The 26,133-nt window shown below is 35.8% G+C and overlaps 2 protein-coding genes across 2 annotated transcripts in view; one reads left to right on the top strand and one right to left on the bottom strand.

Annotated features, from left to right (window-relative positions):
- The window catches only part of LOC139973669 (uncharacterized), a 36,122-nt gene extending 13,981 nt beyond the window's left edge, over positions 1 to 22,141 (top strand). The window contains exon 13 of the mRNA XM_071980495.1: positions 21,485 to 22,141. Coding sequence (XP_071836596.1) covers positions 21,485 to 21,843 — 359 coding nt within the window. The 3' untranslated portion in view covers positions 21,844 to 22,141. The remainder of the gene's footprint in view (positions 1 to 21,484) is intronic.
- LOC139973677 (uncharacterized) overlaps positions 1 to 26,133 on the bottom strand; it is a 489,233-nt gene that overhangs the window by 397,573 nt on the left and 65,527 nt on the right. The window lies entirely within an intron of this gene.

The following is a 26,133-nucleotide window of genomic DNA, read 5'->3' as shown; positions in this document are numbered from 1 at the left end:
AATTTCATCTGAAGGTACTATTTACATGATATTAAAAACACAAAACATGTTTTTCTTCGAGTTATTAGGGTTTTGAAAACTATTTTTATTGTTGAAATTCTGCCTAAATTCATCCATTACGGAAAAGAAAGACATAATCCATTTGATACCATAACCCATGATTGAAGAAGAACACTCATTATTTTGCCTTTATCTGCTTTAAGCTTCCAAATATTTGTCAGCCTCCCCACAACCAGTATTGTAACCTTGGTATATTAATCTTCATAATAGCCGGTCTAATCTCTAAGTAGGCCTAATACCGTTTTAGTTTTCGTGATATTTGATTACCTTTTTTCATAAAGATGGAAATCTTTGTTACCAGCTTCATAAACTATGGAATATTTACCGTTGCAATAATTAACCGCCTTTATCATTGTAATTAATCCTTTACTCTGGACGATAAAACTCCCTTTAAAAAGAAATGTTTGCCAAATGTATTCTTAAGATCGCCTGAGTTTCTGAAAAAAATGATAATAAACCCCATTTTGATAAGCAATCCAAAGACTTGATTTTTGACAAATTGAGTGACATTTAATTAAAACTATACATACATAATTTGTTAATAGACCCTCTAAGCTCTGAGTATCAAACTAATTATAATGCCGTTATTAGTTATCGCGAAGAGTTTGATTAGTTTTATATTAATATCGTAAATTTTTGTTACCAGCTTCATATACCATGTAATTTTACTGTCAATCATTAACCAAATCAATACTTTTGTATCCTTTATTCTGGACGATACAACTTGGTTTGAAATAGAAATGTTACTATGCACATGGACGTTGCATTAAACTCAAAGGGGTTACTTGAACTTAAAGTAAAATGTAAAATTATATTCAGGGGTGTAAACTTACATATTTTGGAGCTCTTTCATCTTGTAACGACTCCACTGAACTTTTTGGAAAATAAAATACTTATCGATCCCAACGAAATAAAAACAAAATAGCGGCGCGAGTAGACCTAACGTAATTGAAAATGAAGTTGTCTCATTAGGAAACCTCGAGGGCGGTTCCCTTATATGGGGACGTCTCTGGAGTAGGGTGGCTCTCTGGGTAGCTCGCTACTCGGGGAAAATAACCTCATTGGAGCGTCTCGGTCTCTAGAAGGGGCGGTTCATCACTGGGGTTGGGTCGTCGCAGGGCTTCACGTAAGGTGCCAAACAAGGACGTAGAATTAAAGAGGGGATTTATAGTTCCATCACAACAGAAAATTAGCACAACAAATAGTATGGTTGCCAGATATTAGAACAGGATGAAATGTAGGTCTGCCTCCATGGCTACAACTTCGGGTGATAAACTTTTATTGAATATAAAATCTCCATGTAAAACAGTTCCAGGTGTTTACTAAAATAAAATATCCACTAAAAGAACAAGCTCCATGTATTCACAAAACATCTATAAAAACGCTTCAAGTGTCCACTTAACTTTAAATTAATTGTATACTTGTCCTCTATTCTAATACTGGTGAAGTTAGTTTTAGAAAATAATTACGATCTCGTGCCCAACCATCTCAAACTTAATCCTTTCTCTCTTCTACTCTACCTATAAGCAACTCAGCTCCAGTAACTATTCTTAACTTTGTCAAACTACCTTCATACCCTATTCATTCCATCCCACATCCCATGATAATAATAAGAATACATCCCAAAATAATAAGAATACATTCTATAATAATCGTTCAAGGCAACTATCACAAGTGACACATAGTGTCCCTTTCTAGAAAGTAACACTCAATTGATAATCAAGAAACCACGCGAACACCCTGCTTTTATTTCTCATGGAATTATTAGCACGAGATATTTTAATGATTATTGGTAAAAGAAAATATAAAAGAAATGCATATATGAAAATAACTACACCCCCTTGGATACTTATCCAGTGAATCCTACCCCCTTTTTGCTAACTGACACTGCTATAGTACGCTTTATGACAGACTTCAGAAGATCACCGCCCACAAGGTAGTCGCTATAGGCGGAGTCAAACCATTCGGCTTTTGGCACGTGTCAAATGTAGGATACCTGTATCCGGCGTCTTAAAAGTGCGGACCAGACCACATCTATTGGCACGGAAGAATACCCCCGTGACCCCAGGCAGTTAGTTTTGGAGTCACCAAAAATGAAACCAGATTATTGGGGGTCGCCTGCCCGTAATCTGGTTTACTATACAGCAAACTCCGCTTGTCACATTAACCGAATAAAGCACGTGCGTCGAGAATATACGGTATTGTAGCGGCTTGTTCTCAATAACAAGTATACGCAAAATTGTCCTCAGTGACAATATTATACTAACACAATTTAAGACCTCATTGCGTTTTTATGAATATGCTAACTCCCGTTCTCAATAACGGAGAAACTACCTCTCTGCCCGACCTGATATCGTTACCAGATGAAATGCAACTAACTTTCCTGTACCCCACCCTAACATCAGCTTTGCAAAAAAACACGAATCTAATATTACGTAACGGCTCTTACAATTTGTAAGCCCAGGTATTCCGATATCTCTCGGTGAAACATACCAACAATAAGGAGCCGAGAAACCCGGAATTTAGTTACTCTTTATATGCGACACAGGTGCTCCAATGCACACAGTGAAGCATATCAACACCAGGAATTTTGCATCCACTTACGTGACACATCCCCCTTCTCAAGAAATTTACTGAGGGTTCTAACAGATATCTTAATCTTAAATTTCGTAAAGCTTATTTACAAATTACACGCAATTACAGAGAAGTCTTTTCTCTTACACACCTATTCCTCCTTAACACATCTACTCAAAAAATCTGCTGCGACATTATCACTACCCTTCACAGCAAGTATAATATACCTATACGGTTGCAAACTCAAAGCCCATCTCATAACTCTTCTGTTATTTACTTTATTTGTTGAGATATAAGCCAAAGGATGGTGATCGGTTTCAAGAACAAATTCCTTGCCATACAAGTAAATGTGAAATTTCGCAATGGCCCACACAAGAGCCAAACACTCGCGCTCAATCACGGCATAATTTCGTTCACGTGGGAGTAACTTGCGACTTGCATAATAGACTGGGAAGCACTGATTCCCTTCGTATTGCATAAGGACCGACCCAATGCCTATGTCTGAAGCATCTGTTTTCAAAATGAACATTTTTTGAGGGTCAGGCAAATGCAATATCGGCGGCGCAGATAATCGATATTTCAAAGTTTCAAACGCCCGTTGCTGAGCAAGTTCCCAGGTTACCTCCTTAGGACCCCCTGCTTTCGTTAAGTCCGTCAGAGGAGCAGCCAACGCTGCGAAATTTGGCACAAATTTACGGTAGTAATTTGCTAACCCCATAAATGACCTAACTTCCTTTTTAGTTCTTGGCCGCGAGGCGTCAAGAATTTTGGTTATTTTGTCACTTTGTGGTTTAACCACACCCTCTCCCACAATATGCCCCAAAATATCCAACGACTTGTATCCAACAAAACATTTGGTTGGACGTGCGGTTAAACCCGCATTTCTGAGTTTCTCAAAGACCGAAGTCAAAATAATTAAATGTTCCTCCCAAGACTCCGTATAAACAAGCACATCGTCAATATAGTTAACAACATTAGCTTGTCCTTCCAAAAGCTTGCGCATCATTCTTGTAAATATGACCACCTTAAACCAATCAAACACAAAGGGCGGTCCATTGAATATTCATAATTTAGCCTTTGTCTCAACTTCCCCCTCCAACCCTATGCCCTTCACTCCCTGGTATATGGAGTCCAGTGACCTACCAGCTGTCAATTAATGCTTTATAAATAAATTACCAGACACATTACTTAACATATAAATGGGTTTCGGTCCTTAGGTACATTTTAAATTAAACATCTATCACCAAGAATATTCCAAATTAACCAAAAATAGCTATTAAACTGTCTATTTCACCCACAGTGCTAAACAAGATAGACTCTTTGGGAGCCAGCACATGTATTCCTAGAAAAAAAGGACAACACAAAAAATTACTTAGTTTAAGAAAACAACAGTTCACACCCAAGTACTAGTTTTGAGGCAAACCTGAGAGAGGGAACAAGGGGGTGCCCCCACCCCTCTTGAGAAATTTAGGTTTCTAGTTGTGTATTTGAAAATTTGCTCTAGTTCTGGGAAAATGTGGAAGGAGACATAATCTGCCCCTCTCCCAACCCTCATAGTCCCACCAGTGGGTTTGTTTGTATTTTAACCATACAAAGCTGGTAATGAGCTTTAACAACGCCAGCTCCTATTCTTTATCTACAAAAGGGGGGGGGGGCACTGTCTCATTTAAGTGTTAATGTATGTGCTGTTGAAAAATTATGAAATGTTTACCAATTGTACACATATGCTGTCACATAGTTGTAACAAGCTAACTGTACATTAAGAGTTTTTTTCTGTACTGGCATTGCCCCTTCAAGAGTATAGTGAGCAGAATTTGACCACAAAATGTCTGCCGTGTCAAGTATTTTATACCCCGATATTGAGCCTCTCAACTAAGACAGACTAGGTACCTGGGAGTAGTAGTTTCATGTTTAGCTAATTTTGGTTATATGTAGGAAGTAAGATTTCTAAATGCCAAAAATACGTGCAAAACTTGGGAGAGGATGTTAAAAGATTTTAAAAAAACACACAATTTAATCAGCATATACCTGAAGTGGATTCAAACTCATGAAATATGTAACTCTGCTTTGTTGCCTGCTGAATCGTTTAGCAAAATTTGAAGATGCGTCAATTACGAAGGTGCGTCAATTATGATGCCTTTACTAATTTACACATTGATCGCTTTGCCAATAATATTGTCATACAAAATTTCTATCATAGGATTAACCTTTTTTCTATATCAAGTAACATTAAGTGCTCAAAAGTTTGATATTCTTCTTGGAAAGTGAGTGGCTTAATGTTATCTGTTGGTGGACTTGAACCACCTGCTGAATAAATTCTGCATCACCTGAACATATTTTTTTATCATGGCCAAACAAATTCCAGAGAAGAAGTCATTTGATTAGCCGAAAGTTCACTGACACCTTGCATATTGAATAACCTACAACGAGACTTCTAATCATTGGGTCTCTAAACCAACCTTTTGACTGAGCTCTTCTGCGCAACTTCCATTCCTAATCCAGCAAAACGAATATGTACCGTGTGATATGGTTGTTTCTAATGTAAGTACAGGGTCGTAAATCCTTCCTTTTTCAAGGGGAATGTAGATTCAATTCGAGGACGACCAGACTGGCGCAATTTGTGCCGACTCTGTGATTATGAAATATTTTGTTTCTATTTGTTTTCACAACAATGATGGATTTAATACTGGATCCAATTTCACCCACAGAAATTGCCAAATGTGTTTCCATCTTTATTTGTCAAAATTTGTTATGGCATTCAAAGTCAAGGAATACGAGAATTCATATATTGAAGAGTGAGTAAACCAGGCACAACATCCAATATTTAGTTTCCCTTTCGCGCAACGTCAATGAGATATCCGGTTCTTTTTTCGTGCAACAATAGTCACCCGGCAGTACGCGGAATATTGCGAAGCTTTGAAGTATTGTATCAAGACTTATTTTTAAATTTCGGCTATATTATCTTACAAATTTCTACTGATTATGCTAAAAACTTAACGTACGACATTTTATTTCAAACTGTCGACTTGTATTAACAGTTTCATTTCTACCTCCAACGTATCCGAAAAGTGCAACTGGTTTACATAAAAATGTATTTTTTTCCCTGAAATAATGAAAAGGGTTAGCTAAAAGATTTAGTACTGACGTGGAATTCATCGCTATTGTTGAGAAGTGTATCAATTCTATTTTGTTCATTTTATATGCCTGGCATGGTTGGCATTGGACAAACAAGTTTCGATAAATTAATACTGTACTATTTCAGACGGTTCACAGAATGTGCGTGAACTACTGCATAACTACTAAGGTTAACTTAACGCCTGCACTGATATGTAATTGCATGAACATTTACAGTCTGTACACTCTGTTACGAAATTCAATTCAAATTTTAGGTGGACGTCCGTACTAGGGAGGGATCTTAGGACAGGGGTGGGGCTTAAGGGGAGGAGCGTGCCCTCACCTTTGAGAGAATTTTGTCTCGGTAAGGGTGTTGTGAAGCATGATGCTATCATTTTCATTATATATTAAAAACATTAGCGTTCGGGTGATATAACATTTGTTAACCATTTGCTAGAAACTTTCGGGGTTGGGGGGGGGGGTGGTCAGGATCGTGTTCCCATGGTCCCTGTGTCTACGGCCTTGTTTATTTTGAATACATAAAACATTTAAAATACATAATAGGATATGAGGGTAGGTATACGGATTTATCTCCTCTCTCGGTGACCTTTTATTAAAGACGACAATCCAGTGCCGTTCGACTCACGGAATTTTGTCTAAAAATGTCGATAACTGACTCGAAGTGAATTTGTTAATAGAAACCTATTTCTGTGCTTGGTGGGCATATAGCTTACGAGAGAAGCCTTCTGAGAGGCAGTCTAAACGTTGTGCTGTATCATAAAGTAACCGGACCAATATCATATATGATAGCTATTTATTTTTCTTGGTTAATTTTCCTTACCGTCCCATTTTTCGTCCCTGAAAATGTTTTGTGTGTGGGAGGGACAGAGTTTTCTCTACCTCTGGCTACGCCACTTTTAGCTAAATAATAGAATGGCGTGGGCGTGCTGGTACTCATATAATTATTCATGCAAAATCATGACTGACAGTTGTCTCAGTTGGTAGCCAACCCTAGGGCTCCCTGAGAAATGGGGGCCACTGTTAAAAGAACCACTTATAGCTACGCCTATAAAGTAACTTTACGCCTCTAAATAAGCTCTAGCTACGCCTCTGCTGGTTAACAGATATACATTTCATTTAAAAATTTGTATCAAAGAAAAAATCTAATATCAAACCTACCATTCCATAGGTCAAAACATGCTCCTTGATTAAATATCTTATATAAATGAAAAATATTTTTCCTTTTAATTTACAGTCATTATTGATGTAATTCTTACAGTCTATAAACAAATTAGTCAAAGCCCAGTGTAACAGCTGAAATGTTTATTCAATCAGATGTGAGAATACTCGATTCCGCAAACAGGATGTGATGTAGGCATCATAAAACAAGGAAGTATTGTTCATATAGCGTACCACTGACCAACTTCGAATGTTCCAAACTGTGCTAATTAGATATTTGTACATACATATTGATAGTGTAGAATGGATCATACCGTAAATTTTACGGTACATAAGATGTATTGTACTAGTTCATGCATGTTATATAGTGCTGATTAGTAGTATCACTTCCTGTCCTTTCGATACTGCTTTAATTTTGCCTTCCAACCAAAAGCGAAGTAACTTAGCTAAAATAATTACTCATACATGTTTCTTAAAATATCGGTAAAAGCAGCTTAACCAGAACAAGTAAATCAACATTCCTACTAGCATTGACGTCGTTTGGCACACAACTACATAACTTTAACATAAACCACACTAAATGTATTGTAGATTAAAAGTGATCATTGTAATTAATATTCGTTTAAAACCAAATACATTTACATTGATTGAATTGAAAAACCGTTGCTGTCGTTGGAACTAGAGGCACGATAGTCAATAAGCATACAGTAGGTGGTATGCTGTATTTATCGGAACAAGGACAATCTAACATTATGCAAATGAAGCCTATTGGACTATTGACTGAAAGTTCAAGATATATATAGCTGTAAATAATACTAAATTGGATTGCGCATGTCGAATAGTCTTCTTTACACACAAGCCATACTATAGATGTGCAGCACATTTGTATAAGCTGTTCACCAAATCATATTTCAAATAAAATGATGGCATTAATGGACATCCATACTACTACGGTCATTTCAATAGGGTGTTGGTAACCCCTAAATAGAGACCCTGTGTCATTTGCCATCTTGCACTTCATCGAATATATTTTTGCATGTCATTTATACAAACTCGAAATCATGGAGAATTGTTTCAAAGTTTGTTTGACTGTTTTGACGATTTGGAACTCGTTTGGAACAGAAATGGTAAGTCTTTCTATTGTTTAATATATTTTATATTTTACTCCATTGAATTATTTTCTGTTTCGAAAAACATAACATAAGTCGCATCAATGTGTTGTTGAGCTAACTCTGTTAATATTAAATTATATGACAAAGTGAAGAGTTAGCGTCTTCGAAATAATAGGAAAATATCGATAAAAGATCAAGATAAACTACAGTTAGAAGGCCTTCAACTAGAAATACTCAGAAATTTTAACTTCGCGAAAAGACAGCAGTGTGTCGATAAAAATGACGAAACGTCTTTTAATTTAACCACATATATTGGAATAAAAACAAAAGATTAGCTCTAATCGATTCTTCTTTGCTTATATACAGTATTCTTTAAAATTTGCTCACATGTAAAATACTTTGAAGAAAAGCTCAATCATACATCTCAAACGTGTTTTCGTTACACACCAATTTTTCAAAGTCAATAAAGTTTCGTGATAAGGCCAGGAAAAAGTAATCCTTTTTTCAAACTTATGAGTATATCGTTCCCAACATATCCTTTACAGCACATCTGTTCACAAGGTTTCCCTTCAATGGCCAACCCTACCTTTCACAGATCCATACCATCACGTTACAACACTCAATTCATATTAAAAAATTAGTGAGCTTAAATTCAAATGTAAATCATTCTAGCTCATAAATGTATACTCCATAATATTGGCTACGAGTTCGATAACTAAAAACAAGAAATTAATTTATTTCAGCGATTATTAAAACAATATACAATAACTTTAAAAAAAAAGTTCTTCTTGTTAAAAATCCAATCATGAGATTCCCTTTTGAAACAGAGCGATATTCGATAAGCTTTGTAGAGTTAAATGTTTTCAATGTTTTCCTTATATTTGTTATAATGCCTTGCTTTTATTTTTCGATATAAACTACATACGAATAATTTGGTTTTCATCTGCGTAAAGGCAACTTCCTTTGTCAGCTCTGTTATTTTGATATGATTTCCGAACAGACATTTTATTGCTCGTCTTTGTCCGAGTTATCCTGATGAATACATTAACGCAACATATGCGTTAACTAATCTAAAACAAAACAATTTCTATGTGATAATCCAATCACAAAGATGCTTAATTGGGTAACTACAGTGAACAATACTATAATGACAAGGTACATCCTTTAAATTAGAAATCTATAACTTTAAACTGTTGTTCAGGTTTAATCAAATTAGAAGAAATGCTCAGTTGTACGTTTGATTATATTGTTTGAACTATCCTCCAAACACGAAAGTTTCACATATAAATTTCTAAAGAGCACCTAAATATTTACTCCCTTTACATGCTCATAGAGATCTCTTTAATAGATATCGTTATATGTGTGCCAAAGTTTGAAAAAACAGTCTTCAACAAAAATAAAGGTACTTTGAAATGTATTTTGAAAATATCATATTATTCAAGGAAACAAAGTTCAATAACAATAAATCCAACTGGGGTACACGTCAATCTAATTTAAAACTAATTTATGGAAACTTAAATTAATGCTGAAAATAGAAAACTTAGGTTAGACGGATTTATCGCAGAACGAATTATCAAAGATAAAATACTTCTACAAAGCCAGAAAAAATAACAAATGTTATTTTTCAGGCAGTACGTTCTGGTTTTAAATTGCTTACATTAAAGCATGGTATGATATGCTATCATGAAAATGTCTCCGGCGGTTTAAGTGGCTAGCTTCTAATTTTTTCTCTTTTTGTGTTTCTCATTTTATTCAGTTACGCTATATATTGTAAGAGATTCCAAAGAAATATAATCCCAATATTCCGTTATTTTAAATATGAAGGATATTAGAGCAGAACAAATGTAAGACATGTTCCTTTATTTTATTTGAAATGATAAGGTTTGTAAAGAAAAACTCTGTCGAAGTTTTTTTTTAAAGTGACAGTTAAATGAGGCTGATTTCCTTAATGATTATTTCGAGAAGTAATATAACTTGACCAAAGGTAACTCCATGATAGCGAATCAGACTTAATGTCGTATTACAATGCCAAAATAAGATGGAAATTACAAGGAAAAAAAATAAGATTTTGATTCTGAATGGGAAACTTTAATTGAGATATTTTTATACATCGTTAGCTGACTAAAACAGTGACAGAAAATGTGCACATCCCCAAATATGCTCATATGGCATTCAATAAATTAATTTACGAAAAAGTAACATACCTTTTCTTTTAACGTACTTTTATGAACATTAAGCTGTTTTTACTTTAGTTTTGATTCTTGTGAGTTAAAATGAAACATCTATAAAGTATCGCATTATTTGTCGAATGTGTGCGACTTGATTAACTCTGTATTCCTAATTAACGTGTCGCGCTATTATAATAAGATGTGCAACGACGTTAACGATTTAGTGATAATAATTACAACTAATATTATTGTAAGAACATTGTTTAAAATTGATACTGTTATTAGACGATCTGTAATTTGAATAAATTGGAAGATTGAAACGATTGAAAGTCTCTTTCCAATGGAATGGACGTTATAAAATCATACTCAAAATAAAATCGTAGTTAGATGTTTCGTTAGTCTTTGTGTAATCAATCCAGACAAAAAAATAAGACAAACAAAAAAGCTGCATAAATGCCTTATCATATACAGACAATTGCACGGAGGAGTTGTATTTTTTCCCATTTAATCAGTTATGTTACATTATAGCATCAAATTTAAGCTGTATTCTGGACATAGTGCGCCAGGCAAATCTAAAATTTCACCCGATCATACGAAAAACACTAACGGCTAATATTACTAGCGGAATAACTCAGTGTAGATGCAGAGAACGTTTCTATACTTTTTAAAAAATAAAATGATTCTTCTTCTAGTTGATTGTCTTTTAAATAATAATACTTTTCAATTTATAGCTTTGTTGTTTTTGTTTGTCTTTTTTTCTTTATTTACTAAGACATAATCTATAACAGTAAAAAAAACAGAGAAATAGGAATACAACATAATTGGAGTGAGAAAATTCTCACCAAAATTAAATTACATTTCATTTTTATTAAAAAAAAAAAAAACTTTTGACACAATCCAGTTCACCAACATTCTAATGACAATCCAAAGTGATGTTTTCTGTCAAATATTGGAATATTTAAGGCTAGTTCACCATGCAAAGAACTAAATATCTACTGCGTATATTAACTAAAACTGTGCGAAATAGTGTATTATGTGTTAACGTATTACCTGGAAAAAGACTACTACGAGAAAGACAGATAATCATTCAGATCCTTTAAGTTATATTCTCTAACCACAAATACCGTAGTTTATTTTGATTTCCACACAATGTGTTCATTTAAGTCGTGACGATAATGTAAACGTTCTTGTAACGTTTAATAGTCTCAATTTGAATACAGTAATTAAATGTAAAACCAACGCGAAGATATTCTCATGCATGTCGTCTTTCATACTTAATGACCAGACTACTTATAATAGGACCACTGAAAATGTACTCAATCTATAATATGTATGCGATGGAAGTAGTCACCGCTCCCCACCCATACTCTCGCTCTTCGCTGCCCTCAATCAGTGGACTTACACCCTCCCTTTCTGATGTGGCTATTCGGTGAAGTACAAAACGTAACGTTTCGTAACATGTAATATAATTCAGTATACAAAGGAAACTCTCCCTATACTTAACAAAACCATCGATGATAGACTTTTAGAAATTAAACAACATAAAATACATTACACTGTATTTAAAGGTCTCTTTTTCTAACACGTTGCAAAAACTAGAAAGTATTATAATCATAACATTTATCATTACTCACTGTATGGTAATAATTCGCTTTATATGTTGAAGGATATCTAATTAAATTCCTTTATATCATAATTTGTGGTTATCGTTCGAACGAGCACTGTATTCAAAGGAACAAACATACTCAGCGTTTGGTTAATAAACACAATTTTTCATACAGATAAAACAATGACGTCGAACACCGTCTGTGCTTCCTGAATAACATTATCGACGACAACAAAACTTTGGCTATATCCCAAACAAATCGCCTTGACCGCATCAATCTTTTTGTGGAGATAGTATTATACCGTGCACTTTACTCTGTTGGCAACAGCAAAGTATAAAATGTAGATTTTAATTTTTTTCATGACTTTAGGTAGTGTGATACTATTTTCTGTATCCAGAGCCATATTCTTCTATTATTCATATTGATCTAAAGATTGTTCTCTGGTTTATTTAGAGAATTGTATAAATTCACTACTGGGGATGCTCTACAATATGTTTTTGTCTTGACAGATAACATCGTCAATTCATAAAATGTGAACTGTCATATGCTCGGCTGTTCTAACATGTCTATGTCATTACTATTTGGAATTAACAAACACAAATACATGTGTTTGTTTAAGCTGCTTCCGATCTTTCATACTTTTACAAATTTAAAGCCGAGTATATGTTCAAATCTTATCCACTATGGCAGAGCAATATCACGTTATGGAATTTTGGTCATGAATGACTTGGTCTGAAAGAAAAGAAGATTAAATTCCTCGTGTCTTCCTTAACTTCCTCTTTTTATTTTGTCCTTTCTGTTGACATTCTTTATTTCTTGCAATTTTTATCATCATCAGGATTATCATGTTATAAAAGATACAATTTTAATGCTAAACGTCGATTCTTCTTACTGTACCACGTAGATTTGTCGAGGTAGCGTTACTAAGGTTGTTTTACATTTTGCATGGTAGATAAGAGTTTGAATGGCGGTGAACCAAACATGTACAGGAAGAATATTTTTGTCGTCATGTGAGGGTTCAAAACAGGGGCTTCTGTAAAGATTTCACTTATAATGAAATATGGGCCACAATCAAATGCAATGATCATGTTATTTGTTTCGCAATATTTCAGTATGCATGACCAGCATGCGTTTTGATGTGAGTAGCCAAATGTCTTCCATCTTAACTTCCCGTCATTGTGGGATATAATTCCGCCAGTGGGAGACTTGATCAAGTCCAATCTAGTTCGATGTTATTCTCTGTAAAAGGACAACAGATTTCCAATTTGACCCTTTTCACAGTTTGTGTGTGTGTAATACGTGTGAGAATGACTTATATTGTTGGAGCCAATTCCGATTTCTGCTCTTAATCATTTTGCTGTGCTTCGTCGATTGTAAGAAGTTTAAGGTCGTTATATTATGGTATGTGAACAATTTTCGTGAGCAATTTTGGGTCAGCATAGTTCAAACGTGATATCCACAACATTTACCAGGTTTATCAGAGGAATATAAATATTTTTTTTTACGTTTTCGTTCTATCACTGCATGAACATAAACTACAAAGTGCAATGCTGTTGGTTCTTTGTCTTGCAATGAAGCATAGTTTATTCCTAGCAATAAGTACAACAATCTATTGTACATAGTAAGCTCGTGACAGTGTTTCCACTTTGAAGAAATTCAGCTTTCCATCATTATAAAGAACTATGTATGCTATAAGAAGGAGCATAAGGCAAGAAAAATAAGGGATAGGAGGAAAGGAATTGACATCGTTATCCTGCCTATGACATATCTTTCAAACAAACAAAAATGGATAAACTGATCTTTAGTGCCAATTAAAACTAATGTTGCGCCGATAATCGTTTCTGATATCGGAATCAGCCGATATTTGCAATATCGGCTGCATATTTGTATCGGTAGAATTTAGCCTCATTGCCAATAACGGCAAATCGATATTGATCATTTGCTTCGTCTTTCCCCACAACAAAGCCACTTCATGTTTATTGCTGTGATTTATGAAACTTTTCTAGCTGGTCAAACTAGCACGGCGCAAGTTCTGAAAATATTTACCGCTCTAATGATATAATAATCTGTAAGCCTACCAGTCAGGCTACCTAACGCTACGTATTTAGCAGTCTTTGTAGCGCTTTGAAGTAAATTTTACAAGTCTATGTGACTTTATGTATATAAATACAGTAGTAGCTTATCACACTAACTTGCACAGTGCATCTGAGTCCTCAGCTGAGAATAACATTTATAACACCTGGACACCCCCTACTGAATCATTCCAAAAATTGTGTATCTTTTAAGAAGCTGCAAGGAGTATCATGGATGCATTTTGTTAGAACATAACTGTTGAAAAGATTGTATATTGAGAATCAAGTTTGTATATCACAATTTGTTTTCGGTTGGTTAACGATTAATGCTAATTTTGGCTAAGCTTAGTTGTCAGTATAGCCGGCAAATGGTAGAATATACTTTTTACGGAAGTTAAAAAAAATAAAGAAACTATTGTGGTTTTGGTTCTGTTAATTACTAAGAGTAGTGAAAATTCTTAGCTAGGATACGCTCATGTCTTTTCTTCATGAAGTCAGTTTTATTCATAACTCGATGTCATATTTTGCTAAGAAATTCGTGGCTCTATGTGACGACATTTTGTATAAGACTTGCAGCTTAAATTTTTAGCGTAGTGGGTCAAACAGAGTAACGAATCGTTCAACAGAAGTAACAGGAAGAATGAACTTATGTTTTTCCAAGAATAAAATGCTAGCAAACGGTTGCCATCTTGATGGGGACTATGATCATTCAGTTAAAAAGAGGTTAGGGCTAATGTTATAGAATAGGCACAAAGGAATTGTCAAGTGGTTACTGTTTATGAGTTGTGCAATATAATATTTTACGATAGGCGATTATATTTCTGATACTTTATGTATTAAAGTATGACTTAAAGTGCGATTTGACATTCATTATGTCTGTTTAGAAATTGTAGGTTTCGGTATGGGGCCGATATTGAGATTGAAATATCGGATATCGGCCAGGACCGATATTGGCAATATCGGCACAACACTAGAAATATGATTTCAAATAGAGGCTTAGCTGAGCTTCTGCAGCGCTGCTACAATTGTTTAGTTAGTAAGATATACACATCTATGGATATGAACTTACCTTACAAATAAAATGACACTTTTCAAAAGAATGTTTTAATGTCAAAATATAACTTGAACAAAGAACATATGTCTGCATTAGGCAATTGCAACACAGCTGTTTAGGGAAGCAGCCAGCTATTGCCTTTGTTCTTCACGTACGTATCATGGGCCAGAGTGGCTGTAAAACCGGAAAAATGCCAGTACTATAATGTTTCCTTGAAGAAAGTTGTACTCTCTAAGTGATCATTGACCTGTGCTTTCGATATGAAATATAGACAAAAGAAAAACATCATTGTAAGTGGTGATCCAGAGAATTTACCAAAGTAAAAATCGACTTTATTCTTAAACTAACATATTTTGGACCAGTTTGCGAAAAGTTCTTTCTCTCAAACTGATGAACATTAGATTTAATCTGTCCTACTTTCCGTTGACTGCAATACTCTGTATATCTTGTAATGTATTCAGTCAATATATTTTATTACACAGATAATCGTCAGTGCCGAGGGAAGATCTTCAGGTAGGTGTATTATTTATATCATATGATTTATCTTATAATAAGAAGTAACCTCTGTAAGTTATATCACTTATGTATTGTAAACGTTAACACCTCAGTTGGGCAACTTGAGTGGCTGGAAATGTTAGCTTTGTAATGGTCGCTCTTGACGTTTTGTTTTTCAATCGTGTTACTTTTTCCGAATATCTATTTCGAGGTTGATTTCCACTGAGTAGTATACTTTCGATCTTTTTTTATCCTACGTCCCACATCGATATTTTCTCAGGTACATTAAACAAAAGGGATTTGCCTGTTTTCGTAAGTCTTTTGATTTCACTTGGATATGATTGATAACTACGGAAGCTTGGTTAAAAAGAAATTCATGTTACTTGGTCTTTGAATTTCCATTGCAGGCTGAAAACTAATCACATATAATGCTTCAAAACAGTTACATCTGAGAATTCAATAATGATTACCTCATTAGATGTTAGTCGTGATATCTTCGACTATATGGTAGTTGAGTAATAGTTGATATTTAAACTGATGTATTGCCTTAATTCGCTTAGTAACAAAACCAGTTCTCTTACAATTAACTAAAAAGTCTTATAGTAAAAATAATAATATTAATAACATTCGGTTCATGTAGCGCTTTTAAACAGCGATAGGTTTCAAAGAGCTGTACAGACGTTATATTATCCCTGTTCAATGATATCCTGGCCCAGAGACAATCCAACCAGACAGCTGCAGCTATATATTGCGCCTAATGACAAGTTACCTCACATGTACCCATTTAACCCCTGGGTGGAAAGAAAAAATTGAGATAAAGCATCTTAGGCGATTTTTTTGTTAGCTAAAATGATTTTTCAGTCACAATAAATGATAACTTTGCTTACTTTCCATCCAGGTTCTTCATACTTTGTTTTTCAACAACCTGCGTATCCGAGAGATTGCAAAGAAGTATCGAATGCATGTTCCTCTACCCACAATACATCTGGAGTGTACCTTATTAAACCAGATGGCCATCCGGAACCGTTTGAGGCTTAATGTGATAATGATCTTGATACTGGTGGATGGACGGTATGGCTGATTACTTGGTGTCTTCTTTTCAACTTTAAATAGTTTTGTACAAATTTACTTCAGAGTTTGATTGCAGCAATATATAGCGATGTAATACAAAGTCATTATTTCAAATAGAATCTCGCTTTTTTCATAGAAACGAAAGTTTGAATCAATTATTGTTAATATTGTTGAATTTAAGTACCAGATTGTACTTAGGTACAGTGTAGTTCTTCTTCCAAGGGAACTGCAAACATCTAGCCCAAACTACAAACTGAAGTTAGAAATATAAGTATAAGTATTTCTGTGTAATAGCTGTGACAAACAAATCGCATTGCAGTAGGGAACAAATAATAATAATTCAATCACGTCCTAGTTAACGCTTAATTTCTTTGATATTCTTTGAAGGTATTACAGCGACGAGAATCGGATTCTGTAAATTTTAGTAGAAGTTGGAAAGACTTTAGAAATGGCTTTGGCTTTCTAGGGAGTGACTTTTGGATCGGAAATGAGAAAATTGCCGTCTTAACAAATCAAAAGCGATACCAACTGCGAATGGACTTTGAGAACGTTGCTGGAGAAACTTACCATGTAACATACGACGAGTTTCGTATCTCAGATGAATGGGGGATTATTATATATCTAGTTTAGGAACATTCGAAAGATCAGATGGTAAGTGTCTTTTACATTATTATTAAATATAAAGCAGAACAAAATAAAAAAAATCGTGTTCATTCATTAAATGTCAAACGTAAACGTGCAGAAAATGAAAGGTTTATTCTGAAAACGAAGATATCTTTTGGAAGTAAATTTGGCATGTCAAATATGTTTTGAAGAAACTGCTACAATATTTATAGTACGAGTATACATATAGTATATCAGCTAGTACAACGGCGCTACAATACATATCGTAGCAATTACAATATGATATGATATGAGTGCAAGTAAATGCTTTTAGTGCGAGTTTAAACACTTAATTTTGCATTAGTGTCCATACTAGAATTCCAAAATGCCTCCATTAGCCAAACGGTGTGATTACGCACTCACTACAAGGCTGCTTCGTACTCAAACCAACCGTGGCTCTGAACTAGGAACCGTTCCTAACGTTAGTACAACAGAACGTTTACAATTATACCAGGTTCATCTCCCAGTTTGATCAGAACAACCAACGAAAAGAAATTTAATGTTGTTATTAATTATCATTGTTGTCAGAAAGCAGTATACTTACACCGAGAGAACTCGGAAACAGAAACAAGCCATGACTACCTGGTTTCCGACTAACTGCACAACAAATGATGGTGTATTTTATCTCGTTATCAGAATAAATATTAACATTAATGTGACTAGGGAACGGCTACTACCTATTTAAAATGTTCTACATTTATTCGAGCAGCTTCTGAGTGTATGTTCCATTCCTTTAACCTTCTGATAACTACGTATTTAAGTAATGAAGACAGACTATTCTATGCCACATGTCATATTTGTCGTGACTGTACCAGGTTACTATTATTTTCATTTCTTTTTCTTTCCTGTTCTCTAGAAACAATCCCTGAATGGTGTCCAGCCAATGAGATATTTAGCGATGAGACCTGTGAGAGGACTTGTGACGACCCTGATACTTGCATCTCAGCTACCTCTCGCACAAAATCAGAGCAATGTGTTTGTGTCGGTGATTATCTGAGACAGCAAGAACAATGCATCCCTCTCAACCAATGCAACTGCTTCGTTGCTGACAAAGGAGGTGTACTAATGGTCAGTACGGTTCTTTCATTTTAAGTGCTTGCTCTTAATGATTTTTTTCCACATAATAAGAAGCAAATATTTTACTTACATTTAGTCAGGAAGCACAAGACTACTCCTTCAGATGTCATTCCCTTATAAACCTTACACAAAAATGCACGGATACTACTAACGATAGTTTTATGGTGAGAACCAATTGTTGGCCTAATGTATAGTCGCGATAGGCCGTTTTAATGCAACATTTGACAAAAATGCAACATGCTACCTTTTCATGGCAAACCCCGTGGACCCCTACATCGGAGTTGGCTTCAAAGACCACTTGTCAATAAAAACATTACATTTACAGATAATCGAGTGGCGTGCATCCTGGTTAGGGAGGGGCCGTTTACCCATTTTTTTTTTGGGGGGGGGGGTCTCCAGATCAGTCAAAACTGTCAGTCGAGGGAAATATTACGTTTAGTCGGGAATCACGAGGCCACTCCCTACAAGTGTGCATCCACTCATACGCCTGACACAAACATCCATAGATACTTTTTTTTCACAGTCTTGCGGTTAGAATTATTTGTAGGCCTAATATATAGTCGCAATAAGCCGTTGAATGCAATATTTGCAGCCACTTTTTATAAAGGCGGATCTCTTCGCTCCCTACATCGGAGTTGGCTTCAAACACTTTATAAAACTTTCATAAAGGTGATACCTATTCCTAGATCATTCGAGGGGATTTATCATTGGCCACCTACCGTTGAAATCCTGTACATTTCACTGTGACAACCGCAAATTCATAATTCATTTTAGTTGTAAATTTTCTTTTTGCTGTATATCTTAAATTAGGAGGGCCACTTTTACATCAATTCAAGATGCACACGGAAATCAACTTGTAGGAACAACCGGCTTGTAGATGAGAGTTACAAGTGTGGTAGTCACGCAACCTGTGCTGCGAAGAGTGGTGTCCGTAAATGTTACTGCAATACAAACTACCAAGGGGACGGAGTGACGTGCACAAGCCTCCCAAAAGATTGCCACGAGCTTTATGTTTCCGGTACACGCAGTGATGGTGTTTACACCATTTACCCTGATGGTTGGCCAAGCGGCATTCAGGTTTACTGTGAGATGGGAAGTAACGGAGGAGGATGGACGGTGAGTTACACAAGCCTCCCAAGGATTTAAATTCTTAACTTCCTAACAGTATACTTTACTTTACTCAAAATGATGCACTGCAGATCTCGTGGAGATGAACTTGACCATTTAAGGAAGAACCAAAATCAAGAAACAAAACACTATTGCAAATTATCTCACTTTCACAGTATCCATATCTTTGTTAACTATCTAACGGCGTTGAATGTTATGCTCTTGCGGATAACTAGATTATATAGCTGGATTCACTTTTTCTTATTTCATAGGTTTTCCAGCGACGATCGAGTGCCTACGTTGACTTTTATCGTGGTTGGTCGGACTACAAGAACGGTTTCGGTAATAAAAATCATGACCACTGGCTAGGTAATAAATATATCCACTCTATGACCAACCAGAAAACTTACCAGCTTCGTATTGATCTAAGGGACTCCGGCTCATCATCAAAATACGCCGTCTATTCGACTTTTAGGATTAATAACGAAGCAGACAAGTATCGACTATCAGTTGGATCACACAGGGGAAATACAGGTGAGTAATTGATGGTTCTAATCATTGACGCAAACATAAATCTGGACCGATTACGTGAATTAGGAGAGGCAACTAACAACTAATGTCCTGATCTCATAGCTACCGCATTCCTGGCTAAATGATATATAAGTTCAAGGTTCACAGCAATTTAAAATTCCAAACATTGCTATTTTCTTTCAAGCGTTTGAAGTACAGCTGGAACGCACGTAGGTTTCAGGACTGTATACAATGTGTACAGACATGAGAAGCAGACGATAAGATCCGCTTTTCATTGGCAACACAAGTCTCTTGGCCGTGTTTGCACGTAACAAGCACCTAACAATATATAAAACTATGGCAGTAGATATTATAATAGTAGCCAGTGTCCATGTATTTCTGACACAGAGAAAGTAAATCTCAACATCACTATCATCCCAACCTAAACGAGTATTCTGAAAATTATCGTAAATGTCTGTTGCCTTGCCGCTTGCTGTTGTCTACCAAGCTCGCATCATTTCAAACTTACAAAGGGGTTAATATCATATTAGTAGTACCTGGAAGCATGCCACGTGTGCCTTCTCGTTACTGTATAGTGTGACTTTAAGTGGTAAGTATTTTCGATGATTCTCATATGTGAAAACTTTGAGGCGCTATTGAAATTTAATCATGTTATGTGTAAAGTCATCTAAGGTTTATCATGCATAGAACATTGAAATAGAGGAATCAGAAATTATTTATTTGAAATATTCGTCTGTATAGATTCGATAAATTTTAATCAATCAATCAGTCTGTTCAAAGAAGTTATACGTACGAGACTAGAAGTACATGTCGATAAGAACTAAATAATAAAAAGACGATAATCAATATCATTCAAGATTTTCATAAGTGTAATACATCGAATTTTGGTTACTTTGTCGAAACCTAAAATATTAGCTACTACATTAATAGTAAATTCCGTTTATACAATGTCGGTTCTATTCATCATTTAAAAGTATTGATTTCATGGTTTGTGTATAGTGTAATTTCAATCTACGTTTATAGTCCAACGTATGAGCTCAGGTTGAAAGATACAAAACTTACACAGTGTTATAGATATAGGTTAAAGAATTGACCAATCGATGACTATAACACCCTGCATACCCTGTAAACAGTAGAACAGGGTGATATTATTCAACAAACAAGAAATTTATAACTACAGTTTTGACAGAGTAGGAAACTAATCAGTTGTGAACTTAGAAATAACAATCAAATAGTTAAATGAATGAATAGTAATGTAAATACTTGCGGATGAATAAATATAAATAAAGAGCGAGATTAGCGACCCTAGTAACCCAAACCTAGTATTTGGTTAAAGTGGTTTCCCCATCTGTATTTTACACCTGTTGTGGTGCTGTATTTCAAACGGAACAACAACAAAAATATATAAAAACTCCCTTGCAAAGACAAAATACCACCTTATGTATCGTAAATATTGAAAACAAAATACAAAACATTCGGGGAACTGACGTTTTCATGTTGGTAGGACAAAAACGCACTGCCCTCTATCTAGCATCCGATATTGGATTCGTTCAAAGTATATAAAATGACCGATTTATTTACTCTTTCTTGTTTCTTGCAGGTTATGATAGTTTGTCTGGTAGCAACAATAAACCGTTCAGTACAAAAGACCGGGACAACGATGGATGGAGCAGCTACGACTGTGCGGAGGGACACAGAGGAGCCTGGTGGTTCTACGATTACTATCACTGTAGACGTTATTATTCTGCTTCTTATTGTCGGTCCAACTGTCCCAGTTATTATCACCATTGCAAGACATTTCCCAATGGTGACATCGACTGTGCTCAGTGCGCATATACACACCTCAACGGAGACTACGACGGCTCTACTCCAGGAACGAACATGTTCTGGGAGAGTTATAATTTGAATGGTTACGGATGTAGCCTGAAATACACAGATATGAAAATAAAGCCGGTGTAGACAAAAAAACCATATCAAGAAAACACTGCCCTAAAAGCAGGGTTTACTAAAAAGATAAAAGAAAGACTGATCATTCCGCTCAAATCTTCGAGCGTCCTACCGTAGAAATAGCGACATACCAGAACGAAGAACAACATGTAACAAAAAAAAGAGAGCGATTCGACAAATAATTCATTATTAAGTGAATGAGATGATAGTATTAATTGAAATTGATGTAGCATTATGAATGCTGACCAGCATACTGTTGTTTGATAGTTTGCAATCTAATTATAGTGTGAGTCTCACAAAAGAATAAAAATTAAAGTTAACTTGTCACTGTTTTTTATATGTATTGTATCCCTCGTAGTCCATCTCTACCCCCTCCCCCCCCCAAGAAAAAAGTATTGGTATTATGGAAACTAAGATTTGCGTGAAAGTGGATACGTAACGATTCTTGGTTTCTTTGACAAACATACATCAGGACTAGGAGACTTCATTTTTTACCAATCGCTTCAGATTTAGCACGGTCGACAAGTCACCTGATGACAACGATTAAATTCATTATCAGGGTTGTCGTGGAACTACTCACAAAAAGAACCTAATCAAAGAGAAGAAAATACACACAATTTAGAAACCGCAAACAATCTACTACAATGCTTTAAACACTCAATCACGCCATACTTTTGGACTACACAATACAGTAACGGCAAACCACTCAATTAAATAACAACCAGAACCATAACATTTATTCTGTAACGAATATTCTGACTTGTGTCTGCTAGTAATGTTGTCAAGTTCATATACCCATAGAATGATAACAAGACATCAGGAGGTAAGATAACTAAAACTTGAAGCTCTTCTTTCAGGTTCTCACATATATTTACATTTTAAAGACATTGTGTTAATGGATTAGTTGATATACAAATGCCTATATTCACAGTATAACAACGGGTATCAATTATCCAAATCACTCGATATATTCAGTTACAAAAGGATACTTTTGTAAAGTAATATTAATCTTCTTCTATTTCACTTTATTTCTTTACCCATTACCCCACTCTCTCCCATAACGTCTTCACTTCACCCCCTACTTTCCCTATCTTGCGACAACATTGTGCTTAATAGTATTATCATTAACTAACAGCATCAGTATTATTCGATCTTCTGCTGCTTCTATTTTGTTTGGGGGGGGGGGGTATGGCCAATTTTACATATTAATGGCAAACAAATAAAAAATATGCTACTCAAAAACCAATACAAAGCTAATTAATTTCTCTCTTTGATCACATTTGGTTTGATAAAAAGGGAAAAAAATCGGGTCTCACTTCTTTGCAGCTTTTTTAGCCTCCTCAGCCACTCGTCTCTCTTCTGCATTCTTGGTTTGTTTTACAGCTTCTTGAGCTTTCCCTGCTACCTATTCTGCTTCCTTTGTTAGCTCTGCTGCCCTCTAATTTAGCCAAAATTAAATATAAATAGTTAAATATTGACGTAATAAATACAAAAGACGAGATAACATATTTACTTTAAATAGGAACCAAATTTGAATTTTTAAAATAGACTTTGATCTTATCAAACCCCGAATTTCTTCTTTAATTTCTGACAAGTCTGTTACATTAAAAAAAAATATTGAAATCTATTGTCAAACTTAATTTATTTTACTGATGCTATTTTGTTCGAAATATCTGTGAACTCTGCAATTTCCCCAAGGGTTTGAATTTTGTCGCATGAAACAATTAGTTTAATGTGGAGGTCAATTTCACCCATAGAAATTGGAAAATGTGTTCAATCACATTACAAAATCTGCTACATTATTCAAATGGAAGGTCTATAGTAGGATTCATAGTTCAAAAAAAAGTGTAAATTAAACATACAAAACGGCACTATTATAGTTTCTGTTCCTCGCCCGAACAGGGCCGCTCACATAGGATATCCTGTTCTATTTTCTCCCAACTATAGTAACCACAGAAATAACGAGGAATACTAGCAAATTTGCATGATTTATTCATTTTTTTCCTACAAAATGTCTACTTAACGTGCTCAAAACTTAAGCATTCCGCTTTTTATTTCAATGGTATCCTAAAACTTCAATTGGGTTACGTAATTTATCTATAAAATGTACACAGGTAGAGCTAGACGATATAACACTGCTATGGATTGCACCTTTATAGTTGAAAAGAGTATCATTTTATTTATATTTTTAATTTTTTATGTGCATGAGAGGCATCGACAAGGAAAATTTCGATGTATTAAATACTGTACTATTTCAGACCGGCTCACGGAATGTGCGTTAATTGCAAGGGCGTAGGAACCGGGGGGCTGGGGGGCGCCAGCCCCCCCCCCAGAGAAAAATATGGGGGCGGAAGTATCGTTCCGCCCCCCCCCCCCTCGCTCCGCAAGTCAGAAAACCCCTTTTTCATTTCCAAATGAAAAAAAAATCTCATTTGAAGCACCTAAGGCCAGGTGAAAATGCAAAATTCTTTACAAAATGGAGTGGGTGTTGAAGTGTGCTATATTGCACCAAATTGCATCTGAGGCCACCTGGAAATGCAAAAAAAATCCAAAGGGGAGGGGGACACCCCCTCCCCTTAGACCCTTCCCCCAGGCCGGCCATCAGTCTTCAGCCCCCCCCCCGCCCCACTCAAAAGTACCTTCCTACGCCACTGGTTAATTGCATAACTACGAAAGACATTCAATTGTCAGAGAGACAAACTTGTTCTGACGTCCGTACATGGAGGGGCTTAAGGGGCGGGCTACGGGGAGTACCGCCACTCGCCTTTCGATAAGAGATCTTAAAAGCAAAATGATACTATCATTACCATTATTTGAACTACATTAAGGTGCTTTATAAAATGCTGACTTTTGCAAAAAAACTATGGGAACGCGGCAGGTACTTGTTGCCGTGGTCCCAATTGCTACTGCCTTGTATATATTAACGATATAAACCTTTATAAAAAATAGCCATACTCGTAGGTAGGTATACACATTTATCTCCTTTCTAAGTAATCTTATATTAAAGATGACAATCCAGTGTCACATGACTCACGAAACTTTGACAACAGGTATCAATTATTGACTCAAAGTTAACTTGTTGAGGTGCATATCTTTCTATGCTAAGTAGGCCTATAGCGAAAGAGGGAAACCTTCTGAGTAGCAGATGTCACCGTGCTGTAAAATCAAGTAGCCTATCCGATATCATATATCAAAACTATTTATTCTTTTGCCAAATTTCTATGCCGTCCCAGTGTCTTCCCTAAAATCCTGTGGCTTATGGGGGGGGCACATTCCCTCTACCCCTGGCTACGCCACTGTCAGGGAAATAATACTTATTGTAGGCACGCTGACACTCATTTAATTACTCATTCAAAAACATTACTGGCAGTTAACTGCGGGCAAGGGTTGAATGAACCTCTTGAACCGCCTATAGAACGTATAAAAGATAAACAGTAAATATTATAGTTCATAAAAATTCCTTGTCCAATGAAACAGCTGACATTGTTATACAATCAGATGTGGGATTACTCTATTTCCCAAACAGGATGTACCATAGTACACTAATTAAGGAAGTATTGTTCATATCTATATATCGTCAGTGCTTAACTACCAGTATTTTCTGAAGGATTGAGATATCGATACCAAGATTGATTCTACACTTCCATTCAGAAGTTTGAAGAGGACTTTACTGTGATACTACAGTTTTCCAGTCGTTATTGCGGAGAAGGTGAAGAATTTCTGTCACTGTTGAGGAAGTTCGTTACGCCAGGAGTTAGTGGCTATAAAGCTGATTTTGGACTGACTCTGGTAATATTTAGTCGGCGAGAAGTTCGACTTGTGCTTCACTCTATTGTGGCTGGAAGTCCGTCTTCTATTTTGGAGCATCGCCGGAAAGAAGGTGACTGCTGTTTCTGGGATCGCGAGAAACTTCGTCGAGGACCAGTGAATTTCGCGGTACAACGGACCGAGAATCGTCGTCATCAAGGTCGTGGCCGCTGAGGGATATTGCCGTTGGAAGAGACCAGCGTGTTTTAAAGTAAATCCTATCTTGTTAAGTTTGTGAGTAATTTTCTATATATTTGTAATTACCACTTGTTGTTGTTGGTTCGAAATCCATTGTTCAATATAGTTTACGTTCTCATTCAAATTTTCTAGACTCGTCAATTTGTCTGTGTTCCTTACGGAAACGAACCCAGGCTTGTGTCTCGTAAAAAATTAATTATCGAGACCTCTCGCATTCCAACGTAACAGTGTGGGAGTGAACCCATATGAATTTGATGGGAGTTAACCCCAAGGATTTAAGTGGGAGAATGAACCCCT

The sequence above is a fragment of the Apostichopus japonicus genome, chromosome 9 (assembly GCF_037975245.1).
Source record: "Apostichopus japonicus isolate 1M-3 chromosome 9, ASM3797524v1, whole genome shotgun sequence".
In the NCBI taxonomy this organism is placed as follows: Eukaryota; Metazoa; Echinodermata; class Holothuroidea; order Aspidochirotida; family Stichopodidae; genus Apostichopus; species Apostichopus japonicus.
The sequence above is the reverse complement of the archived record's forward strand: the minus strand, read 5'-3'. Positions and strand labels throughout refer to the sequence as shown.